Source organism: Oryctolagus cuniculus, chromosome 9 (assembly GCF_964237555.1).
Source record: "Oryctolagus cuniculus chromosome 9, mOryCun1.1, whole genome shotgun sequence".
Lineage (NCBI taxonomy): Eukaryota > Metazoa > Chordata > Mammalia > Lagomorpha > Leporidae > Oryctolagus > Oryctolagus cuniculus.
In genome coordinates this window covers 124,237,795-124,261,710 of record NC_091440.1, presented here as the reverse complement: position 1 = coordinate 124,261,710, position 23,916 = coordinate 124,237,795, and the positions used below count along the sequence as shown (strand labels likewise).

At 49.9% G+C, this 23,916-nt stretch overlaps 2 protein-coding genes across 3 annotated transcripts in view; one reads left to right on the top strand and one right to left on the bottom strand.

Moving 5' to 3' along the window:
• Positions 1-286: 286 nt before the first annotated feature.
• Positions 287-5,809, bottom strand: MED21 (mediator complex subunit 21). The gene is made up of 4 exons (XM_002712694.5): positions 5,567-5,809; positions 3,077-3,191; positions 2,119-2,219; positions 287-1,122 (listed from the first exon to the last, which is right to left on the bottom strand). Exons 1-4 carry the CDS (start codon positions 5,606-5,608, stop codon positions 946-948), a joined length of 435 nt encoding a protein of 144 aa, XP_002712740.1. The 5' UTR covers positions 5,609-5,809; the 3' UTR covers positions 287-945.
• Positions 5,810-11,503: 5,694 nt separating this feature from the next.
• Positions 11,504-23,916, top strand: part of TM7SF3 (transmembrane 7 superfamily member 3) — a 54,753-nt gene continuing 42,340 nt past the window's right edge. For both annotated transcript variants that reach the window (XM_017343318.3, XM_002712696.5), the window contains exons 1-2: positions 11,504-11,819; positions 21,239-21,393. In XM_017343318.3, the coding sequence (XP_017198807.2) occupies positions 11,633-11,819; positions 21,239-21,393 (342 nt within the window). In that variant the 5' untranslated portion in view covers positions 11,504-11,632. The remainder of the gene's footprint in view (positions 11,820-21,238; positions 21,394-23,916) is intronic.

The window sequence follows — 23,916 nt, the reverse complement described above, 5'->3', positions numbered from 1 at the left end:
TCAAGGCTTTCTCAGTCAAAGCAAACGTGGAGGTGAATTCAAAGGGACATGAGGTTCTGCAAGAGCAAAGGTTTGCCTCAGTGTGACCTACTCTCACCCGGCCACACTAACACTTTGGGTTTCTGAGAACTGACAAATTTTCAGAAACTTCCTTTCTCAAAGCTCCAAATTTATACAATGCCACCTCCATAGTGGCAAAGATACCAGCCCACTGAAAGATCCATCTCTGCACTGAGAATGTCTCTTCTGGCTTCAGGGTTGTTTTCATTTATGAAAGGACTACCGATTTTTTTTTTTTTTTAAGATTATTTATTTGAAAGAGTTACAGAGAGGCAGAGAGAAAGGAGAGACAGAGAGAGGTATTCCATCCACTGGTTCACTCCCCAAATGGTTGCAATGGCCAGAGCTGGGTGGATCCAAAGCTTGGTGCCAGGAGCTCCTTCTGGGTCTCCTATGCAGATGCAGGGGCCCAAGGACTTGGGCCATCTTCCACTGCTTTCCTAGGCCATTGCAGAGAGCTGGATCGGAAGAGGAGCATCCCAGATTCTTAACAGTGCCCATATGGGATGCCAGCACTGCAAGCGGTGGCTTTTCCTGCCACCCACAGTGCTGGCCCCAGGACTATTACAGAAATTTGAGTTTTAAACAACATACAAACTTTGTCACCAAAGAACAGTGCATGTTTATTTGTATTTTGATCACAAATGCAGTATCTGCCTTAGTAATCTCAGATTAAAAAAAAACTGATAGTTTAAAGCTGGTTCAATCACAACTTTATATGCTTGTTTATCAAGAGTAAAAATAGAAGATTTTAAAAACAGCTACAAAGGTAAAACATGTCATAACGTTTAACGTTTCTGTAACTGCTGGTAAGGCTGACATTTAATCCAAGGTAGAATTCTTAATGGCCTTGAGACAGTTCTTAGCCGCCGGCACGTGCCGGTGCTATGAGTCCGGCAGGGTCTGGCTGTGGGTGCCGCTCCTCGTCTTCAGCTGGGACTGTGCAATGTCAGCGAGTGCACTTTGGATCTTTTCCAGAAGCATGTCCCCTCGGTACACAACATCCTCCAGACAGGTGGCAGCTTCGTGGTTCTCCTCTTCTAGCTTATATAAGCTAGCAGCCTTTTAAGACATAAATTTGACAATCTTTTAGAGTGGAGAAGAGACTGCAGTAGAGGTATTTATTTTTAAATCTCGGTGATTTTGCAACCAGTGATACAGTTTTAATAGGAGAAATTCTCAAAGTGAGGTAACTTAAGTTCCTCCATATGATTATAAAGTAATGGATTTTCAAGAGATCTTACTATCTAGTATGACTCTGTTCCAAACTGCCTTTGCTATCCATTATTTTATTCCTCGTTCAGAAAGCCACCATCCTTTCCTTCTTTGCTAGAAAAAGATAAACCAGAACATACAAGGTTTCCTTCTAACTCAAAATTGGACAACTACTGTACAGCTATTCAGCACAATCTTCAACAGACAATACTAGCACTGAATTAGTGAAACGCCCATCTTAGAGGCTGACATCATGGCGCAGCACGGTAAACCATCATCTGCCACACCAGCATCCCATAAGGGCGCCTGTTCAAGTTCTGGCTGCTCTACTTCAGATCCAGCTCCCTGCTAATGTGCCTAGGAAGGCAGCAAAGGATGGCCCAAGTCCTTGGACCCTTGCACCTACATGGGAGACCCGGAAGAAGCTCCTGGCTCCAGCCTGGTCCAGCTGTGATCATTTCGGAAGTGAACTAGAGTATGGAAAGTATGGGGACAGTGTTGTGAGATGCAGTTGGTTAAGCCACCTCCTGCAATGCCAGCATCCCACATGACTGCTTGGGCTCCTGTCACCCACATGGGAGACCCAGATGGAATTCCAGGCTCTTGGCTTCAGCCTGACCCAGGCCAGACTGTGGTGGCCATTTGGGGAGTGAACCAGTGAATGGAAGGTATCTCTGTCTCCGGCTCCCTCTCTGACTTTGTCTTTCAAGTAAATCCAAGAGTAAATCCTTAAAAATAATCATAAAATAGTTCTGAATATTACAATGAAAGTCAATAAATCTATCTCCTTCAATTCAAAATTCTCTGCTACCAGTAAAATTCTCTAAGAAAAAAGGTTGTTACCTGTAACGCAGCTGTGGATTCTTCACTGGGTAAAGAATCTATCAAAACATCAATATCTTTTGCTGTTCGTGCAATAAGTGCTGCAAAAAGCTGGGCATACTCTGCAGAAAGACTACTCAATTAGTATGAGAAAATCTCGGGTTTACACAAACAGAAAATTAGATTCAAGTTAATGAAACCAGGAAACTTCACCTAACTTTTTAATATTAGAATTCCAATGATCAAAGTGTTATTTTAATGAGTCAGTGTAGTGATGCACTGGGTTGAGCCACTAATCGTAATGCTGGCAACCCATGTCCCAGTGCTGGTTCAAGTCCTGGCTCCTCTGCTTCTGATCCTGCTCGCTGCTAATGTCCCTGGGATAGCAGCAGAAGATGGCCCAAGTACTTGGACCCCTACCACCCATGTGTGAGACCTGGATGGAGTTCCTGGCTCAGTCCCGGCCTTTATGTCCCTGTGGGGAATGAACCAGTAGATGGAAGGTATCTCTCATGCTCTCTGTCTCTCCCTCACTCTCTATCACTCTGCCTTTCAAATAGAAATATTTAAAAGAAAAAAATCAATTTCAAGGCACCAGTTCTGTTACATATTTAACTTAATACAGGCTCAGAGAATTAAGCCTAAGGCATGTTCACTTCATGTATTAGGATAATATGGAAGACACTAGAATCAATGAATCTGTACATGGGATGCCCTAATTATCAGGGTCCGTCAGTAAAGTTCAGCCAAATTCCTAATTCTCTCCAAGGGCACCAATCTGGTATGACACAAGAAGAATTATGGTATTATGCAAGTTAACTACAATAAATAATTTCTGGTATGACATACAAAACGTCCAGTAGTACCTCAGTAACATCTGTATAAAGAAGCAACAGAGTGAATTTCTAAATAAATCTAATTTAAAGGATTACACGAAGTCCGAGAATCAAATAAAGGGAAGCCAAGAAAAGCTGTTTACCTTCGGTGGGATTAGCAGGCTGGTCTTTGTTAATGGCTGTCTGAATGTTGTTAAAAGAGGCAGGAGGCCCACCCTGCTGCAGCACTCCAATGGCGTTACAGAACTGATCTGCAAGCTTGGGCCAGAGAAAACAGGTCAGGATTATACAAAGTTTATCAAGTCTAAAGCTTTTGCTGGTAATGGCAACAAGTTTCCCAAAACAATGCTCTCTGAGCAGGGGAGTGAATCAGAAAGGAGTAATTTCGGATAAAACAAGCCAGTGTGTTAACAATGATTAGATATTTCAACCATGCAAATAAACTTAGTATCAACCTAGGTGGTGTTGATATCAATCTAGATGAGACAGTAAAAATGGAATTAAAAGATCAATATATTTTTATGCAAAAAAATTTTGCAGCCCATGCAAACTTGTATCATCTTTCTTGTCTTCTGAAGCTAACAGAATGATAAAGACAATTTTGTGCCAATATTACAGGCAACGAGACTTTCCACGTATGGCCCCAGATTTAATTTAAAAAAGTGTTACTCATATACAATTCCTTTTCTGAGATCTCAGTGTTCACAAGGCAAAGAAATAGGGGAAATAAGGTGCCTTTTCTAATGCAGTGCTAAGGCTCGCGTTGTTAAAGTATTCCTTCAGCAGCTCTCAAGACTGAGAAACCAGTGCCTTACCATCTTCAACCAGGGACCACAGCTCCCCACCAATCCTCTCACTAGGCCTGACCTCTCAGACCTCAAGTCCTATTTCCCATCAGTGAGGAAGCATTTCCACCGCCCTTCTCCGCCATGACTGCAATGGCCGGACTCGAAGTCACCTGCTCCCCGGATAAGTATCTAACTGGTCTTGAGAGCGTCCTAGCCAACCAGTCTCATTCCAGAGCCTCATGCCTTCCAGCTTCCTATCCCGCGGATGGTTCATTCTCCCCCTTCTGTTCCATCACTTACCTCCTGCCAGAATTACTGCAATCGCGCCCTCACTGTTCTCTGGTTACCCATCGTATTCCCCCCTGCACAAAAACCGCCGGCTCACTCCACTGCGGTCAGCAAGCGGTTTCCAACTTTTCAATAATAATCTCAGCCAGCTCTTCCTAAACATTTTTCACATTTTACTCCCTCACAGTTACTCGCTAGTTATCAGTTTGCTGGTTTGCTATTTGCAATGGAGGGGGAAGAGCTTGGAAGCTATATAAACCTAGATTCTAATCCTGGTTTGATTAACCGGACAAACAGCGGAAACGCACAAAAAACCCTTCAACACAGTGGCTATCTGTACTGTCCCTCACAAGCTTTCAAGATCCATTTAGACGTTCATTCAACAAACAGTGATTGAAAAAAACTCCACGGCAAGAAACGAACATAAACCTAACAGCCGTAACACAAATATGGTGAACACGACATGAATAATTACGATTACGATAATTCAGTATTTCAGGGCGCATGGCTCCATATTCCAATTTACTCAGCACTGACAGCTGAAAACACCGCATTCATTCTAACTCCCTAACCCCATAGTGTTTTTACATCATTTAAACGTCCCCTGAGTATGTGACATCATCCTTATGCCCTTCAGGCTGTCCCTTTGGAACTACGATTGGGCTCCGACACAGCAGGCGCTCATGGCGTACCCTGAAGGCTTCTCTGGAGACCCCAGCTACCAGCAGGCCTCCCCCTGGGGGAGAGGCCACACTCCCTCCGCCCTGCCTCGCCTCCAGGGGCCAGGCCACGAAGGAAGGCTTCCATCCAGCACCAGCATGTGTAGAAGCTCCCCGAGGGCCTGGCAGGATGTCACCCACACTCGGTGGCTGCCCGCTCAGCCTCGCAAGCTCCCGCGCTGTTCACAGCACGCTGGCGCTCTGCAAGCGCTCGGCTCGTCAGCTTCAAGGGCTGGGGGGTGAACAATCACAGTGCCCGCCCAGGCACCCGCCCGGGGACAGCAGCCCCAGCAGGCAGGGCAGCCAGCGGCCGCTCCAAGCCCAGGGCCTAGGGCTCGCACGCACTCTCAGGTGCAAAGCATCGCCAGGGACAACGCCAGGGGAGCCGCTTCTCAAACCCAGGGACCTCAACGCCCGACACAAGGTTCACAAGCTTCCAGACGTCAGCTCTCGCCATCCCCGCCTGAGGGAGCGAACACAACTTCTCCAGGCGCCACCGCTCCTGCTCCCGCCCCTCGAAGTACCGGAGCCCGGCTAAGGCGTCGCACCGAGACGCAGTCTCCAGGGCCCCGGGGCCGAGGTATACGCAGAGAACCGCGTCTGCTTTCTTCTCCTCCCGCCCCCAGCACCAGTGTCCGGCGAGCCCCGTGAGGCCGCCGCCGGGCAAAGGGGCTGCTCCCTCCGCGGCCCCCGCGGCCGGCCTCGAACGCCCCGAATTCGCAGAGGCACCGCCTCCATCTGCTCGCCACCGCCGAAGGCTGCGTCTCGGGCCTCTTCTCCTCCCCCGTTTTACCTCAGGAATGAGGCAGACCGCAAGTAAGCGAATTAAAGCGCCTACCGAGTTCACGGCGTCTTGCAGCTGTGTGAGGCGGTCCGCCATGTTCCTCCCGCACGCAGAGACGCTGCAGCAGCTGCTCCTACGCGATTGGCCAGCTTTCGTACGGGTCACGGCCAATCAGAGTGCGGCTCTCCGGAAGGGGTGGGGTCATGGAGGACACGCCCCGCGAGGAGGGGCGGGTGCCGGGGAGAACGCCGGGTGAGCTACCTGGACCTGCAGCGGCTGGGGCCCGGCATCCTTTGCGCGACTGGGCTCCCTTTCAGGTTGTGAGGTGGTCAGCTGTTTACCGAGATCGTTGAATTCTGTGGGATTATTTAGTGGTTTGTCCTACTTTCCCATGTATTTAAAAATTTATTTATATATTGTCATTTTATTAGAGAGGCAGATTAAGTTCTATCTGCTGATTGATTTTCCAAGTGCCTGCAGCAACTAGGGGCTGAGCCTGGCCAAAGCCAGAGCCTGGAACTCAGTGCAGGTCTCCCACCTGGGAACCACTCCAGCTATAACCTGCTGCCTATCTGGTGCTCACTAGCAGAAGCTAAAATCAGGAGCAGAGCTGGGATTCGAACTCAAGCCCTGTGATGCAGCTGTCCCAAGCAGTGCCTTAGCCACCATGCCACACACCCACCGCCTGCCCAGGGCTACCCCAGTAATCCAGTGGATTAATCCACTCAGAAGGGCCGAGTCACCTTTCCCTATCACTGCCCTGCACAGCTCAGAAACTGTCAACTGACTCATCTCTACTTGCACATCTCAAAGGCACCTGATGTAGTTCAGGTTTGCTGTCACATGCCAGAGAGAGATGCAGTTCCCTAGCTATCCTGGACTGCTCGGGACCCTACTGCAGGAGCAAGGCCGGCGCAGGCGGGTCACAGAGTATCCACACCTCACCTTTTGCTTCATGTTAACACTAAGAGCTCCACCCCAGGGGGAGTGTGAGCTGTGCTGCCGTATGGTGCAGCCAGTGTTGGAGCATTCTTCCAAACTGTACCTTCATGGACCTGTACCCACCCCCAGGTGTGATCAGAACCTCCCTCTTACCTGCTCATCTTTCCCTCTCCCCTGCTCACAGAGTCACGGCTTTGGAAATGACTCCTTGTGGTCTCCTTGTCTGCTGCAGATATATGACTTGGTGTGACAGCTCCTTCTGGTGCATTCCTTAGATGCATGAATGCGGCAGACACATTCAAAGCATGGCAGTGGGGGAGACAGTCCTTGGGGAACTCAGCTTGCAGGACTGAGCCCGGCCCTTTCTGGGAAGCCCCACCTCTGCGTCAATAGACCTGACCTGCTGGGGGAACCACACAGGTGAGACACTTCCCATATCATGGTACCAATGCCAAGTGACTCTCATTTGCTTTAACTGTAGTTTGGAGCAGTCTGTAGCTTTCTTGTACCAGTTGAGAGTATACCGTACCGAATGTTGCACCGTGCCATGGAAGCTGCGTTTGCAAGGGGCAAAAGGTCAGGGACTTGCTAGGAGTTCTACACTTGCCCAAATGTGAGATGAATAGGGCCTGAACTAGAGTGTTGACCTTGATAAAAGCAGAAGTAAAGACTAGAACCCATCTAGGTCTCCCACGTGGGTGCAGGGGTCCAAGCACTTGGGCCATCTTCCGCTGCTTTTCCCAGGCCATTAGCAGAGAGCTTTGTCAGAAGTGGATCAGCGGGACTCCAACCATTGGTCATGTGGGATGTTGGTGTTGCTGGTGGTGCAGGTGCCACAATCCGCTGTGCCACCACTCTGGCCACAGCCTCTTTTCAGAGCCAGTGTTTGTAACCAATCATGTTGTAAAGAATGTTGACGGGGATGGCGCTGTGGCGTAGCAGGTAAAGCCACTGCCTGAAGTGTTGACATCACATATGGGCACCAGTTCCTGTCTGAGCTGCTCCACTTCCAATCCAGCTCTCTGCTATGGCTTGGAAAAACAGCAGAAGATGGCCCAAGTCCTTAGCATCCTGAACCTACCTGGGAGACTGGGAAGAAGCTCCTGGCTCCTGGCTTCAGATCAGTGCAGCTCCAGCCATTGCAGATGGAGTGAACCAGCAGATAGAAGACCTCTCTCTCTCTCTCTCTGCCTCTCTGTAACACTGCCTTTCAAATAAATAAATAAATACTTTAAAAAAAAAAGGAAGAAGAAGAATGTTGTCTCCAGCCCATGAGGAATTCACCCTCCACTTACCTAAAGCCCGCAATTTTGGGCCAAGCCATTGTATCTTCTGTCGTGGATGGTTATGTTCCAACCAGAATTTGACCACACTGGGACACTTCCCAAGACTCATTCAGTCACTGGGCTTGTGTCTCCCTGGCCTGCTCACTCATATTGTCCCGAGTCAGCCCTGTATGAATCACTTTACAGAGCCTGCTTTGTTCCTGTCAATGCTCTGACATCCTGCGACCCCCACCCCGCTCCTTGGCTGCACATCCCCACTTCTCCATGCTGCATTCAGACTTGAGTCCAAGCTCTCCTCCACTCTGCAAGACCCTGTTGTGGTGCTGGTACCTATCTTGGTAGGCCTGGGTAAAGACTTCCTCACCATGCTTTAACAGTATCATTGAATAGCTTTTTCTGTAACAACCAGCTTCTGTACCAATCAATTGGCTACAGCTTAATTGACTAATTGTTTACAGCTTCATGTGTTAAACTGACTACAGGGCCTTCTACAGCCACTCAACAATGACTTACTGTGGTTAAACTTGATAACTGAGTAGGTCAACCAGTTCAGGTACCCCATGCGAATCCCTGGCCTTCAACAAAATCTTACTTAGCACATGTACATTTCATGAATGTGTAGAGTCCATGTAGATGTGCTTCTCTTGCACGTGCCCCACCCCACCACGAGCTGAATGACATGTGGTTTTAAGAGGAGGGACCCAGTATTATATGTCTCATCTTTTAAACAGCTAATGTGGGTAAGTACTTTCTTTTAAACTTTATATTATTAAAAGTTTCAAACATACACAAGAGTAGTGAACCTTCATGTAGGTATCACCCAGTTCAACAATTATCAACTCAAAACCAATGTCATCATTAGTACTTTTTTTTAACAATCTATTTAATTTGAAAGGCAGAGTGACAGAGCTAGAGAGACACACACAGAGAGAGAGATTACTTTTATCCACTGTTTCACTCCCTAAATGCCCTTAGCAACTAGGGCAGGGGCAGACTGAAATCAGGAGCTAGAAACTCCATCTGTGTCTCCCACAGAGGTGTCGGGGACCCAAGTACCTGAGCCATGATCTACTGCCTTCCCAGGTGCATTAGCAGGAAGACAGATCAGAAGCAGAGCAGGCGGGATGTGAACCGGCACTCCAGTATGTACGTAGGCATCCCAAGCAGCTGCCTAACCCTCTGTGCCGCAACACCCACCCCCAGTACTTTGGTTTTTTAATCTATAGTAACTCTAGTTTTTCGGAAAAAAAATCATTATTTTTAACTTGGTGTCTTAACCCCTTAACTACCTTTTTTACCTGTTGAGCACTAGGCTGCATCACTGTAGAAGAGCATTGGCTGTGCTGATCCTGCTGTTCTGTTGCACACTTCAGTGCACACTACACCAAACACACATAATTCTCTTTCTCGCCTCCACCTCCCTCTCCACTTTGTTCCCTTGGTGATTGTCTACTTGGGCTTCCAACCTTATTGTAAATATCTCTTTCTAAAACTTTCCTGCGGGAACAACCTTCGGGAGCAGCCTGGGTTGGAGCCCTGGCTCCACTTCTGATTCCAGGTTCTTGCTAATGTGCACCCTGGGAAGCAGTAGGTGATGGCTGAAGTGCTTGGGCCCCTGCCACCCACATGGGAGACTCAGATGGAGTTCCAGGCTCCTGGCTTCAGCCTGGCCCAGTCCCAGCTGTTGTGAGATCTGGAGGAATGAACCAGCATATGGGAACTCTCTTTCTCCTTTTCTCTCTCTGCTTTTCGAATACAAGTGAAAATAAGTAAAAATAAAAGTTTCCTGAATGCTGCCTGTAAGTAAGTTAACCGCTCCCACACTGTAGAATTGTTCCTTGCGCTTTCCGTGCCGCACGTGGCATTCAGAGTGCAATCACGGTCGTGGTCCCTTACAGGCGGACAACGTTCTGAGAAACACGTTGTGAGGTGACTTCTTTTTGCAGACATCACAGAGTTGTGCTCTGTGAACCCAGCAGTACCGCCTCCTTCACACCTGGGTTGCACAGTGCCACTACTGCTCCGCTGGCCACAACACAGAAAGCAGCATAAAGTTAAATCAAGAGCAACAGAAATTGAAGCCATCACAGACTCTGTAACCTGAGACACTCTAGGTAGCCGCTGCAGCAGACTTTTTTAAGAGGCTGGAGTGCACACTAAGCTGATGATAAACAAGTAATGTTGGGGGCTGGCACGGCACTGTGGTATAGTAGGTTAATCCTCCACCTGCGGCACCGACATCCCATATGGACGCCGGTGCTAGTTCCAGCTGTTTCTCTTCCAGTCTAGCTCTCTGCTGTGGCCCGGGAAAGCAGTAGAAGGTGGCCCAGGTCCTTGGGCCCCTGCACCCATGTGGGAGTCTGGGAGGAAGTTCCTGGCTCCTGGCTTCAGATGGGCACAGCTCCAGCTTTTGCAGCCATTTGGGGAGTGAACCAACAGAAGGAAGACCTTTCTCTCTGTCTTTCCCTCTCACTGTCTGTAACTCTACCTCTCAAATAAATCTTAAAAAGAGTAATGTTGGTGGATTGCCACTGTCACTTTTGGTGCCTGTATACAACTGGCAGTGCAGGTTTGTTCACACCAGCACCCCACAGTAGGGAGAAAGCATGTGCTAAAGTGTTAACCCAGCTGCAGGGTCTCGAGGCTGGAGGACTTGTTCAGCTCCAGTGTAACACTGTAGCACTGAGGTGCTGTTTGCTCTGCTGGGACAGCAGTCTCCCTGTGTGGTGCCTGCCTGTATCCACACACCACCCCTCCCCTCACCAGACCATGAGCTATTTGCAGCAGGAAAGGAAGGCACAGATCCATGAAGGCGTATTGTAAAATACCAAGGAAGCCCCATTTTGCAAACATTTACTGCTTCATAAATTGCCTTTGCGCAAACACTTCAAGATCACTCAGGGGCCAGTGTTGAGGCTTGGCGGGAAGAGCCTCGACTACAATGCTGGCATCCCATACGGGCACCTGTTCGAATCCTGGCTGCTCTGCTTCTGATCCAGCTCCCTGCTAACGGCCTGGGAAAGTGGCGGAGAATGATCAAAGTTCTTGGGCCCCTGCAGCCATTGGGAGACCTGGAAGAAGCTCCTGGCTTCAGAGAGTGAACCAGCAGATGGAAGACTTCCGTCTGCCTCTGCCTCTTAACTCTGCCTTCTAAAACAAATGAAGCCCCCCACCCCGCCCCGCCCCGTGGTTCTACTACGTAGAGATTCCAGGGGTTATGCAGCGAATTCCTCTCATTGGCCATTTAGGTTGCGGTGGCTGTTTCTCCTATCAACGACACTTTGATGAACCGTTCTATGCACTAACTTTTGCATTTGTATCCGATCGCCACACTTCAATGTAAAAATGGAATCATTACACCAAAGACACAGACCTGATCTTTGAAACATTTTATTTCTTTGTCACCTTCCCTGGATTTCATCCACTGCGGCGGGCGGGCGTGCAGACTCCAACCCCCGGGGTGCGGGAACCGGGAGCAGGCAGGCCTTGGCCCCGGGGGCAACGACCTGCAGCTGTGAGGAAGGGGTCGGTTTCTCTTCTCTCTTTCTTCACAGAGAACCGTTATGCGCGGGAACAGGGCCTGTTGGGCCCTAGCCGAGAGCTGTTCTGTCCGTCCGCGGCGGGGAAGCGCTCGCCGCGGCCTCCCCGGACAGCCCCGCGCGCGCCAGCAGGGGGCGCCCGCCGCCCCGCCCCGCCTCGCCCCGCCCGGGACCCGCCGCCGCCGCCGCCGCCGCCGCCGCCGCCGCCGCCGCCGCCGCCGCCGCCGCCGCCGCCGCCGCCGCCAGCCGCCCGCTCCATCGCCGGAAGAGGCCGCCTCTCCGTGGCGCGGAGGTCGGGCCGCGCCGGCGACCGCGGGGGCTGGCAGGTGCGCGGCGCGTGCCCTCGGCGGGCGATGGTGCCCCCCGGGGTAGCGCTGGGGAGGCTGCGGGGCCCCGGAGCGCGCGGCCGCGTCCCGACTCGAGCTCGGCGTGGGCCCGGCGCGCTGGCGATGGTGCTCCGGCGGCTGCTGGCGCTGGCGCTGCTGGCGTGGGGACGCGGGGTGGCCGCGGGCGCCGAGGCCGTCGGGAACGCCAGCCAGGGTAGGTTATGGCGTGGGGCGCGCTCGCAGCGCCGGGTTGCTGGCGCTTTCCCCGCTAGGGTTGGGGTCCGCCTGGATGCGCCAGAACCTCCGATGCGGGCTGTGGAGATGGGCGGGAAGGATACGGCGAGCCGTGTTCGCGTCCTGCGTGGGGTCGTCCCGGCGCTCTCTGGGGCGCGGAGCCTGGCCGGGGGTCCCCGTGACTGGGCCGCGGCTCTCGGGGTGTAGCGGTTCCCTCGGCTCCAGGCTGGCGGCCGCCGCACGTCCGAAGCGCGCGTCGCACCAAGCTGCGGGTCGCGTGCGTTTCGGCGAGGTGAAAGCGCGTCCCCACTGTGGGAGGGAGCTTGCGGTTGCGGCTCTAGCAAACGTGGCGCTCCCGCAAAGCCCGCGTGCAGCGTGAGTGCCAGGATCTTTGCCTGGGACTCAGGCCAGAGCTGAGCCGGGCGATTGTATTTTTGGAATTAAAAAAAAAAAAAATCGGGTTAGCAGCGAACACGCCGCAGGGTGTGCCAGGCGCTCCTCGGGCGCGCTCCGTTGTAATCCTCAGAACTCTGCAAGGCGATGATTGGCCTCACCTGGCGGCCCAGGGCGCTCGCCGCGCAGCCTGGACCGAGGGGCGGGTACCCCAGGTGCGGGTAAGCGAGCCCAGCCGTCTGCATTTAACACGGTGCTGCTGTGTATTTCGCCCGCCTGTCTCAAAATAGCCTGAGGAGGAGGAACAAGAGGTGAGCGACAGAGGCTGAATTTGTCCTTGATCCAGCGCTGGCCCTCCGGAGTCAGGCCGCCTGGGGTCCCCCATTCTTATTGCTAGGTCACTGCCTTAGTGTTTCATGTCCGGGAATGTTTGCGCCACAACTTGAGCAATAACCTGGGAAATTAGTTTTTTAAAGATCTATGTATTTATTTGGAAGAGAGATCTTACATCTGTTGGTTCACTTCGCAAATGGCAGCCGCTGACTCGGGCTGGGCCAGGCCAAGCCAGGAGTTGCAGCCGGGTCTTCCGCGTGGCTGGCAGGGTTCCGAGCGCAAGGGCCTTCCTCTGCTGCTTTCCCACACTGTTAGCAGGGAGCTGGATCGGAAGTGGAGCAGCCAGGACTGGCACTGGCACTCCAGTGTGGGATGCCCGTATCACAGTTGGCGGCTTAACCTGCACACAACAGCCAGGCCAGAGAAATTAGTATTTATTTCAGGCACCCTCCCCCCTTCTTTGATGGCAGCCCTGATACCTCCCTTTTTGTCACTGTGTTCGTTGCATGAGTGTTACTTCTGCACAGGGAAGGGGTGGCATGTGGTAACTGAACGGCTGTGTGATGGCAAAAGCTGATGGTCTCTTGGCGGGTGGTGTGGTTTGGTGGGTGGGGCTGCCGCCTGCCGTGCTGGCATCCCATATGGGTTCCAGTTCGCGTCCCGGCTGCTCTACTTCTGATCCAGCTCTCTGCTGTGGCCTGGAAGGGCAGTGGAGGATGTCCTGGGTGCCTGGGCTCCTGTGTCCGCGTCCAGTGGTTGCTGCCATTCGGGAAGTGAACCAGTGGATGAGGACCTTCTCTCTCCTCCCACCCTAGCTACCTACCTACCTACCTACCTACCTATCTCCTACCTCCTACCTCTCTACCTCTCTCTGTCGGCCTTTCACATAAGTGAATAAATATTCTCTACAGCAGCAGATAAAAATCAGAAAACAAGGAAAGATTTAGTTCAAGGCTTGCAGCCTCCTCTTGAAAATGCCTGGATTCTGCTCTGGTCTGAACCGAAGAAATCGAGCAGCTGTGGTGATTGGAGATTTATCGGTCACTGCACAGCTTGAGAAGCGACTTGAGTGCCCAGTGAATCTTGGACAGAGGCAGATCTGGACTCCGTACGTCTGCGGCAGGTGCAGTCTGTGGCACGCTGGGCACGCAGGAGAATTGGTCATTTAAATGGTTTTCCCTTTTCTTGTGGTTTCCATCACTCAGCATGTTAATACGTAGGACATGCTGAGCAGGGTGTCGTGGGGACCTTCCACGGTGTGTCCTAGTGCTGTAAGAAGGTGGCGGGCGGCGGCTGTGACCAGCAATCACTCTCTCAAATGTGTCTGAGAGGTGGGATGTGCGCTTGTGTTTCCTTTTGGCTTTTGGGGCTGATAAAAATTCCTCAAAAGGTGAACATGCGATTGTGAGGGGTCGTCCAATGCCAGCCAGTGCAAGCAGCTGAAGCAGTTTTCCTTCTGACACGCTCCTGGTAGGGAATTAGACTACATGTTCACAGGTCTCTCCTTGAATGTGGTTGTTGTTTCTAAGCATGAATGATGGGGATGTTGGAGGTAACTTGTTAAAAAATGTGAGAGGCAGAATTAGAGACAGAGAAAGAGGTCTTCCATCTGTTGGTTCACTCCTCAAATGGCCACAGCAGCTGAAGCCAAGAGCCAAGAGCTTCCTCCAGGTCTCCCATGCAAGTGCAGGGGCCCAAGCACTGAGGCCATCTTCCACTGCCGTCCTGGGCCATAAGCAGAGAATTGGATCGAAGAGGAGCAGCTGCGACACAAACTGGCCCCCCGTATGGGATGCTGGTGCCGCAGGTGGAGGCTTAACCTCCTATTCAATAGCGCTGGCCCCAGAAGTAACTTATAGTAAACAAGTAAGATGCAACAGTAGGGGATTTTTAAGATTGCTGGATTAGGATACGGATGTTCTTTTTAGACTGGAAAAGTGATGCTGCAAAAGAATGGGTATGGAAAAATAAGAGAAAGACTTGTCCAGGTCAGATGGCCAAAGAACATTTGTTTTAAAGTTGCATTTACCCATTTATTTGAGCGGGGGTGGGGAGCGCACCGGAATGCGACCCCGCATCTGTTCCTTTACTCTGCGGATTCCCCGTCAGTTGCAGGGGGGAGCTGGGAACTGTATCAAGTCTCCCATGTGAGTGTCTGGGTCCCAGCTGCTTCCCGTGGAAGCTGGAGTCAGGAACCCGGAATCAAACCCTGGCACTTCAATGGGATGTAGGTGTCTTAACTGTTGGGCTGAAGGCTTGCTTTACGAAAAATATTTCTGGCAGAAAAAGTAGGCCTTGCTTCTGGAGGAGAGCGGCTGGCTGAGTCAGTGCCTCACCCGGTGCTCGCCGTTGGCGCTGTATGGTCATGTGAGGCGCTGCCTTTTTTCCTCCCACTCCCGGGTCACAAGACGTAATTATGCCTCATAAAGTGCATCCAGTGCGTCGTTTTCCAAATGACTTAGAGGTGAAGTTCCTGTGAACTGCGTGATGTGTCTTGAGTTTGTGTCTTTTGCCAAGTCTGTTTTTGTGAGGAGTTAAATGCCATTCTTCCCACACTTGCAGTGTCTTCACTCATTTTCTTTGAAAGACAGAGTACCCACCTCTTCCGTGCTCCGGTTCACTCCCAGAATGTCGGCAACAGCTGGTGCTGGGCCAGGCTGAAGGCCGGGGCCCGGGTCTCCCACGTGGATGCTGGAGACTCAGCCACGTGAGACAGCACCTGCTGCCTCCCGGGAGGAACCTGGATCAGAAACACAGGAGGCAGGACTCGAACCAGGCACTCTTATTTAGGACGTGGGCGACCCAAGCCGAGGCTTAACCACAGCACCGCTCAGTATCTTTCCTGGTCAGTCTATGGAAATCTCTTTCTCAACCTGGTGCTAATGAGGTGCCAGGCATTTCTATGAATGCCCGCTGTGTGCATGTGTGTGTGTCCCCTTCTTGCCAAGAGCTTATTTGCAGACTGATTCTGAGGATCCCTGGCTCCTGTTTACTGAGCTGGGGAGGTGAGGGGTGATCTCTGAAGCGTTGAAAAGCTAATGGAAGTTAATAATGGGTTTCATTGTGTTGCGCTGGGCAGTTGCAAGCTCCAGTCTTTGGAGACTTGCAGCAGCCACCTGCTGTGTGAGACAGCTGTCTTCGGTTTGCCTGAGGTCCCGTAGCACAGCTGTCATTCTGTAGCCACTTACTGCGTTGGGCTCCTCAGGATCGCACATGCCCAAGCCCTGCCCAGCCAGGGTCAGCCTACAGCTGGCTTGGTTCAAATGTGATCTTCTGTAACAATTGTGAAATGGCTGTTGGGCTGCCAAGGTATTTTCTCACACAAGTTAGGTGAAGGATAACTAGACTAGAAGAAAATGCAGTTATTTTTCCCCCGATTTATTACCATGGTGTTAGGAGTAGCAGCATCTGGAGAACTTTAAGAAAATATATTGTTTAAGAGACATCTAGAAGTTGGAACTCAGGAGAAAAAAATTTATAGTGACACCAACATACGTCAGATATTTAGGGTTCATGGTAATGAAAAATGTTAAGACATCTGCAGAGAAAAACTCTACAGCATTTTGAAATAAATTGAAAAACCAAATAGAGAAGTATCTCAAAATCATAGATTTAAGCATTCTGTGTTTTTTGTAAAGATTAATTTATTTCAAAATCAGAGTTCCACAGAGAGAGGAAGAGACACATAAAGATCGTTTATCTGCTGGTTCACTCCCAAAATGGCCACAATGACCAGAACTGGACGAATCCAAAGCTGGGAGCTTCATTTGGGTCTTACACATGGGTGCAAGGGACCAAGTTCTTGGGCTATTTTCCCAGGTGCGTTAACAGGGACCTAGACCAGAAGAGGAGCAGCCAGGTCTCAAATCGGCACCCATATGGGATGCTGGTATACTAACCAGGTGAAGGCTTAACCTGTTTTGTCACAACACAGGCCCCAAACAATCTGTGTTTTAAAGATAGCATTTCTCCCCCAACTGAATTTATTCTTTCAGTGCTATCTCAATTAAAATCCCTTCAGGCTTTCTTTTGCGGGTGTGTGTGTGGGGGCATTGACAAAGTGATTTTCACAAGGTATATGGAAATGAAAAGGGCCAGAGGTAGTTCTGAAGAGGAGAACACGCTTGGGGCAGGGATGAAGGTGATGTAATACTGGTGTGAGGACAGATAAGCCAGTGGAGCCCACTGACCCTAAGACACATTCTCACTGAGTCCTGTGAAGGGAAGCAGCCACGAGAAGGTGGGGTTTTAACAAAGGTTCCTGTCAACTAGAAGCCAAGGGAAAGTGAACCCTGACCCCTGCCTCACATTGTACATAAAAAGCAGCATGAAAGGTGAAATAAACTTCCAGATGTCAGCATGGAGAATGCATCTTTGTGATCGTGGAATAGGTTGGGCAAGTTTTTATTATTTTAAATGACATGGAAACAGTCATAAAGGAAAAACTTGGAAAACTGGACTCTATTAGAACAGGTGTTAGCATGTGAGACGGAGGGAGATAATTGTGCACATTTCCAGTAGAATACTGGTGTGTGATGTGGGAAGAACTCTGAAATTCAAGGATGACCTGATTGTAACAATGGGCAAGGTGCAGATCCTGTGCTGTGGTGTACCAGGTTAGGTCGCCACCTGCAGCACCAGCAACCCATATGGGCACCGGTTCCAGCTTCCTGCTGATGGCCTGGGAAAGCAGCAGAAGGTGACCCAAGTGCATGGACTCCTGCAACCCACCTGGGAGACTGGGAAGAAGCTCCTGGCTTCAATCTGGCCCAGCCCTGGCTGTTGTGACCATTTGGAGAGTGAACCAGCAGATGGAAGTCCTCTCATTCTCTCTCTAACGCTGCCTCTCAGGGCAGAAGGGGCTGGCACTGTAGCTCACTTGGTTAATCCTCCGCCTGTGGCACTGGCATCCCAAGTGGACACCAGGTTCTGCTCCCAGTTGCTCTTCTTCCAGTCCAGCTCTCTGCTGTGGCCCGGAGAGCAGTGGAGGATGGCCCAAGTCCTTGGGCCCCTGTACCCGCATGGGAGACCAGGAGGAAGCTTCTGGCTTCGAATCGGTGCAGCGCTGGCCGTAGCAGCCTTTCGGGGAGTGAACCAAAAGAAGGAAGACCTTTCTTTCTGTTTCTCTCACTGTCTATAACTCTACCTGACAACAACAACAACAAAAAAGGGCGGGGGGGGGGGGGGAGGAGGGCAGAAAACCTGAACAGACACACAGAAAGGAAATCCAGGTAGCCAGTAAGCAAAACAAAAAGCTCTTGATGTCTTTAGTAATTAGGGAAATACGAATTCAGGTCAGATACCCCTGAAGCCCCAGCAGAGCCCTCTGATGACACCAGGTGTGCTGAGTATGTCCCTGGGCGGGTAGCTGGCAGCACTTACTAAAGCTGAGCACGAAATTATTCTATTACCTGAAAATTCTACTTGGAGCAGAAATGTGTACATCTGTGCACCAAAAGGCAGGCACAGAAAGTACATGGAGTTAACCAGGAACGATCCAGTGTGTTAGCCGTAGGAGAGAGGCAGTGTGGCACCTCCACTGCATGCGGGACACCACATTGGGGATGCATGAACTGTGCACACTTAGAGCAGCACGACTGAGCCTTACTCATCTTACGGTGATTTTTTTAAAAGGCACACAGAGAAGAACTCGTGTGTAAGTTTCAAGCTGTCATGATTGGAGTGACTACCGGGCTCTCCAGGGCTGGAGTGCTGGTTCTTGATTCACGTGGCAGTTTCATGGGTGTGTAGACTTTGTGTGCTTCTCTGCCTGTTATTTTAATGAATATTTGCTGTTTAATTGCTACCTGGACCCTACCCCAGGCATTCTGATTTAGGTGGTGTGGAGAGTGTCCCTGACAACAGTATTTAAAAAAAAATCACCTGTAGGTCAGAATATGTAACACCCAGTGTATATTACACTTTCCTAATAAGAATAGCTCACGAACCCTGTAGAAAATTTTAAAAATCAGAAAATGTGTAAAGAAAAAATCATTTTTAAATACACCTGTAGAAATACTTGCTCCTACTCCCTCTACTGATTTTCTCCAGTAACCAGGTTTTAAGTAATGTATACAAATACCTCATTTCTCCATTTTGTTACCTGGTTTCCACCTGGTTCTTGCTGCAGGCATTTGGGGAAAGAGGGTGAGTGCGGTGTCATCTTGTAGTTTTCTGGAAGTTTTGACAAACCCTGAAATGCCTGGTGCTCTTCCTGAGAAAAAAGTCACAAGCAGAGACCACAACTTGAGTTTTTTGGTCTTGATCACCATGTATTCCCATGTGGACTGTTTGTTTTCATATCTGAATTGCTTAAGCTGAAACAAGGCTGTTATCTGCAGTTGCACTGATTAACATCAAAGGCCATCTGTTAGACAGTTGCAGCAAGGACCTGGTCAGATCAGTTTATTATCTAATGTGGATACTTTGTTTTTAAAAAAAAAAAAAAACTTGTTTTTTTATTTGAAAGGCTGTGTTACAGAGAAAGGGAGGGAATAGTCCATCTGCTGATGCATTCCATAGGTGTCCACAACAGCCAAGGCTGGGCCATACTAGAGCCAGAGAATCCATCCAGTCTTTCATGTGGCTGGCCCCCAAGTATTTGGGCTACCTTCTACTTTCCCAGGTGCATTAGCAGGGAGCCAGATCAAAAGTGAAACAGCCGAGACTCAAACCAGTACTCCAACAAGGGATGCAGGCATTATAAGCTGTGGCTTAACTAGTTGTGCCATGATGCTGGCCCTAACATACATACTGTTTTTTAAAAAAGATTTATTTATTTTATTTGAAAGTCTGAGTTACACATACAGAGGTCTTCCATCTGCTGGTTCCAACTGCTTCCATCAGTTGGCCACAATGGCTGGAGCTGTGCCAGTCTGAAGCCAGGAGCCTGGAGCTTCTTCTGGATCTCCCACACGTGTGCAGGGGCCCAAGGACTTGGGCCATCTTCTACTGCTTTCCCAGGTCGTAGCAGAGAGCTGCATCAGAAGTGGAGCAGCCAGGACTTGAACCGGTGCCCATATGGGATGCTGGTACTACAGGCGGCGGCTTTACCTACTATGCCACAGTGCTGGCCTGTGACATGTATACTTTCTAGAGTATTCTTCAAGAAACGATTCTTCCTGTAACTGTCTTATTCCTGCTAGAATGCTAACAGCCTCTGTTGGTCATTAGGAGATTGATTGAAAATTGTGGTTTGTACACAGAATTGAATCTTAGATACCTTCTAAAATGGTAAAGCTAGACACATCTATGTTGACATGGAGAGATATTGAAGACTTAGGAAATGGGCTACACCAAACATGTATTCCCCACCGCCTCCATTTACATGGATACATGTCTGTGAACATCTTCCTAGGTCCTAAAAGACTTGCCAAACAGAAGTGATTTCTACATGGTGTTCCTACTGGAGGAGATAATGTTTTCTACATGTTCTTTTAAAAAACAACTTTCTTCTAAAATAAAATGTGAAGGGTGGGCATTTGGTTTAATGGTTAAGGTGCCACTCAGAATACTCACATTCCCTATTGGAGTGCCTGGCTTCATGGCCTGGGTTGGCTCCTGATTCCAGCTTCCTGCCAACGCACACCCTGGGAGGCAGCTGGTGATGGCTCAGGTAGTCGGGGCCCTGCCATCCGCATGGCAGACCTGGCTCCTGGCTTAGTCCTGGTGCAGCCAAGTGCTGTGGGCACTTGGGGAATGAACCAGTGAATGGGTATGCTTGCTTATAGTACCCCACTAAATATACTTGTTCCACTCTGGGGCTAATTATGAATTGTAGTCTTTTTTTCAGTAGCGCCTTTGCCTCTGTCTTAAAGGTTTTTGATTTCTCAGGTTGAGATGCCTGGCATGTCTGGGAGAGCCTCTGTTGTTTGTGCAGGATAAACTGGCCTGAGGGTGGGGTGAGGTGGGAGCCACGTGGAGGAAGCAGCAGCCTGACTTAGTGCGTTGTTGGAGAATTAGATCAGAGCAGGAAAGAACCAGTGTGGGTATGGGAGAGAGGGCACAGAGAATGGAGGACAGTACGTTCAGCGCTACCAGGCGAGGAAGACGACTCTCGTTCTAGCCTCTTTTATGGTGGACTCTGACCTTGATCCTTAAGCAAACTGAGGGTTCCAGTCCCCTGAAGGCCAGGGTCACCATGGTGTGTGCAGTGCAAACATTTCTGCTGATTTGGTGGCACTTCCTTAGAGAGTTTGGGAGGGCAGTTCCCTTTGCCTGGTGAGCAAGTAGAGGCCTAAGGGGATGAAGAAACTTGGCTGCGGTCACACGGTGAACTGGGAATAAATGCAAGTCACCTGCCGCTCTCTGGAATTCCCCAGGGGCCACTGTTGTCGCTGAGCTTATAGGTGGTTTATCCCAGAAGTCAGGGGCTCTGCGCCGAAGAGAATTGTTTTTGGTTTTTGACCCTGGGACCCCATCTTCCATTCAAGCGTCCTTGGCAGCTTTGGAGCTGACTTCTCCCATTGCGTTCTCAGTTCCGATGTTTCCGGCTTGGGTGGCCCACTGCACCTTTAACCCTCAGTGTCCCCGTCAGCAAGATGGGGTGGTGACAGTGTTTCCTTCCAGGAGTCTTCCCAAGGATCCAGCTCCTTCCACGTCTGTTTATGAAGGGGGTTTCTCCCGGTTGGTGTTGGAGGGTCCGGTGTTTTAATGCAGTCCCTTTCTTTGTAGGTTTCCTTGAGTTCTCTGTGGGGAAGTTCAGATACTTGGAGCTCAGCAGAGCTTCTCCAGAGGAAGCTATATTGCGTGATATTTCCAGCAATGTGACCTTTCTCATTTTCCAAATACACTCCCAGTCCCAGAACACAACTGTCTCTTCTTCTCCGGTGAGTATACAGAGTGTTGTCTCCACGCGAACCATTTCTGGATGTTTGAGTCTTAGGTATGGGATGAGCATTAGACGTTGGTGTCTCTCTCTGTGAGTTTATGTGTTGAGTTTACAAAAATCGAAACTGGGTCTCGTCAGGCTGGTGATTGGCGACCACGAGGTGAGTGTCCCTGGCCTTTCCCGATGCGATGCGGCAGCTTCTGAGTCAGCAGGGTCGTAGCTGAGTTGGTGGGGGGTGCACGCTTCTCTCTGAGTTCAGGTTTTCCTCCTGAGCTCCCACTTCCGCTCACTCTCGTAGGTCCTTAATGACTTTACAGGAAAGCACACCTGCATGCGGTTCCTTTATGTCTAGCTCTCCATCACTGAAGCTAAGGACCATGCATCCTTTGGAGTCTCTGTTGTAGACGGAAGAGTCACACCCCTGTGCTGGTTCTAGCAGGGCTAAGGACTCTGTTCGTACAGATGTTAAACCACTAAACCCCTTAGTCTCAGCCTCAGCTTTGGAAAACTTTTGTTTTTAAATTTGGTTATTTATTTTGTTTGAAAGAGAAGTAGAGATCAGATGTGGCGGGGAGCCATTGCTGCCATCTCCCAGGGTGTGCATCATCGGGAAGCTGGAGTGGGAGGTGGAGCTAGGACTCACACCCAGGCACTCTGATAGGGGAGTGGCATCTTAACCTCTGTACCAAGTGCCCTGCCCCTGGAAACTTTTGTAAATGCCCTGAATTAGCTTAAGCTATTAACATCCTGCCATGTACATAATCTTTTACGAATCTGTTTTAGTTAATTTACATACCTATAAAGTAATAAATGGGTTTCACCCTGTAAGGAGTTACCTACTTCATATTTGTTCTAAGTTTATCTTGCAATATCCTGGAGTTTGGCACACAAAACTGTCTAAACCCAATTCAGGTATAATTTTACATGCATCATTCCTACTAAGTATTTTGTTTTATTTCTGTCTCTTGCTCTTACCTTAATTTTGAAATTGCGTGTGTGTGCACGCGTGTGTGTGTGCATGCTGGGGTGAAGGGGAAGTAAGTTAGTTACTAGGCTGGAAATAGAAGAGTTTAGCCAAGGAGAAAGAGGAAGGAATACGTTGTGTTAATTGTTACAGGCGTTGCTCACACATTGTTTTGCTGGGGCAGATAGAAAACCATGTTCTGTTTCCCAACTTTCTGAGAAAGGAAGAAGCTTCCCGTTCTGGAAGGGGAGTGGGGCAAGGCTTTCCCGGCGCTGAAGCTGAACTTCACAGTCAGGCTTTTCCCAGGAGACTCGTGAAAGGGCACGCAGATGAGGTCTCTCTCGTTTCCCTATTTTAAAGCTAGCTCTCTTTAAAGTGTTTCTAAATTGGCAAATAATAAAATGACTTCAATCTGGGGCCGGCAATGTGGCTCAGCAGGTTAATTCCCTGGCCTGGAGCACCAGCGTCCCATATGGGTGCCGGTTCTAGTCCCGACTGCTCCTCTTCTGCTCGAGCTCTCTGCTATGGCCTCAAAAGCGGTGGAGGATGGCGCAAGTCCTTGGGCCCCTACACCCACATGGGAGGCCCAGAGGAAGCTCCTGGCTTTGGGTCGGCACAGCTCCGGCAGTTGCGGCCAATTGGGGGGTGAACCAGCAGGTGGAAGACCTCTGTCTCTGCCTTTCCTCTCTCTGTGTAACTCTGACTTTCAAATAATTAAATAAATCTTTAAAAAAATTAATAAATGACTTCAATCTTTTTTCTTTTTTTTCCCCCAAAGACAGAATTTTGGAGAGAAAGAGGTAGAGAGAGATTTTCCATCTGCTGGTTCACTCCTCTGTGGCTGCAATGCCTGGAGTTGGGCCAAGCGCTAGCCAGGAGCCAGGAGCTTCTTCTGGTCTCCCACATGAGTGGCAGGGGCCCAAGTATTTGAGCTATCATCTGCTTTCCTAGACGCATTAACAGGGAGCTGGATTGGAAGTGGAGCAGCCGGGACTTGAACCAATGCCCATGTGGGATACTGGTACTGCAGGCCTCAGCTCTACCTGCTATACCACAGTGCTGGCCCCAGTGACTTCCCTTTTAATGGCGTGACTCAGAGACTAAGTTGTGAGAAAAAGAGCAGGTAGGGAAAAGGCATTTGTGGCTTTTGCATGCCTCCTATGTGCTGGGTCAGTGGTTCTGAAGCTCCTGGGACTGTAGACTGCTCAAGTGTATCAGTGTCTCCCAGCAGAACACATACTTTTAAAAAAGATTTATTTATTTGAAAGACAGAATTAGAGATCCTCCATCTGCTGATTCACTTTCTAGATGACTGTGCAACAGCTGGGGTTGAGCCAGGCTGAAGCCAGGATGCAGGAGCTTCATTTGAGTGTCTTACTTGGGTGCAGGGGCCCAATTACTTGGGTCATCCTCTGCTACCTTCCCAGGTGTATTAGCAGGGAGCTGGATTGGAAGTAGAGCAGCTGGGATTTGAACTGCCACATGTGTCAGATGCTGGTGTGAAAAGCCTTGGCTTAACCCACTGTGCCACCCTGCGGGCCCCCAAATATATCATTT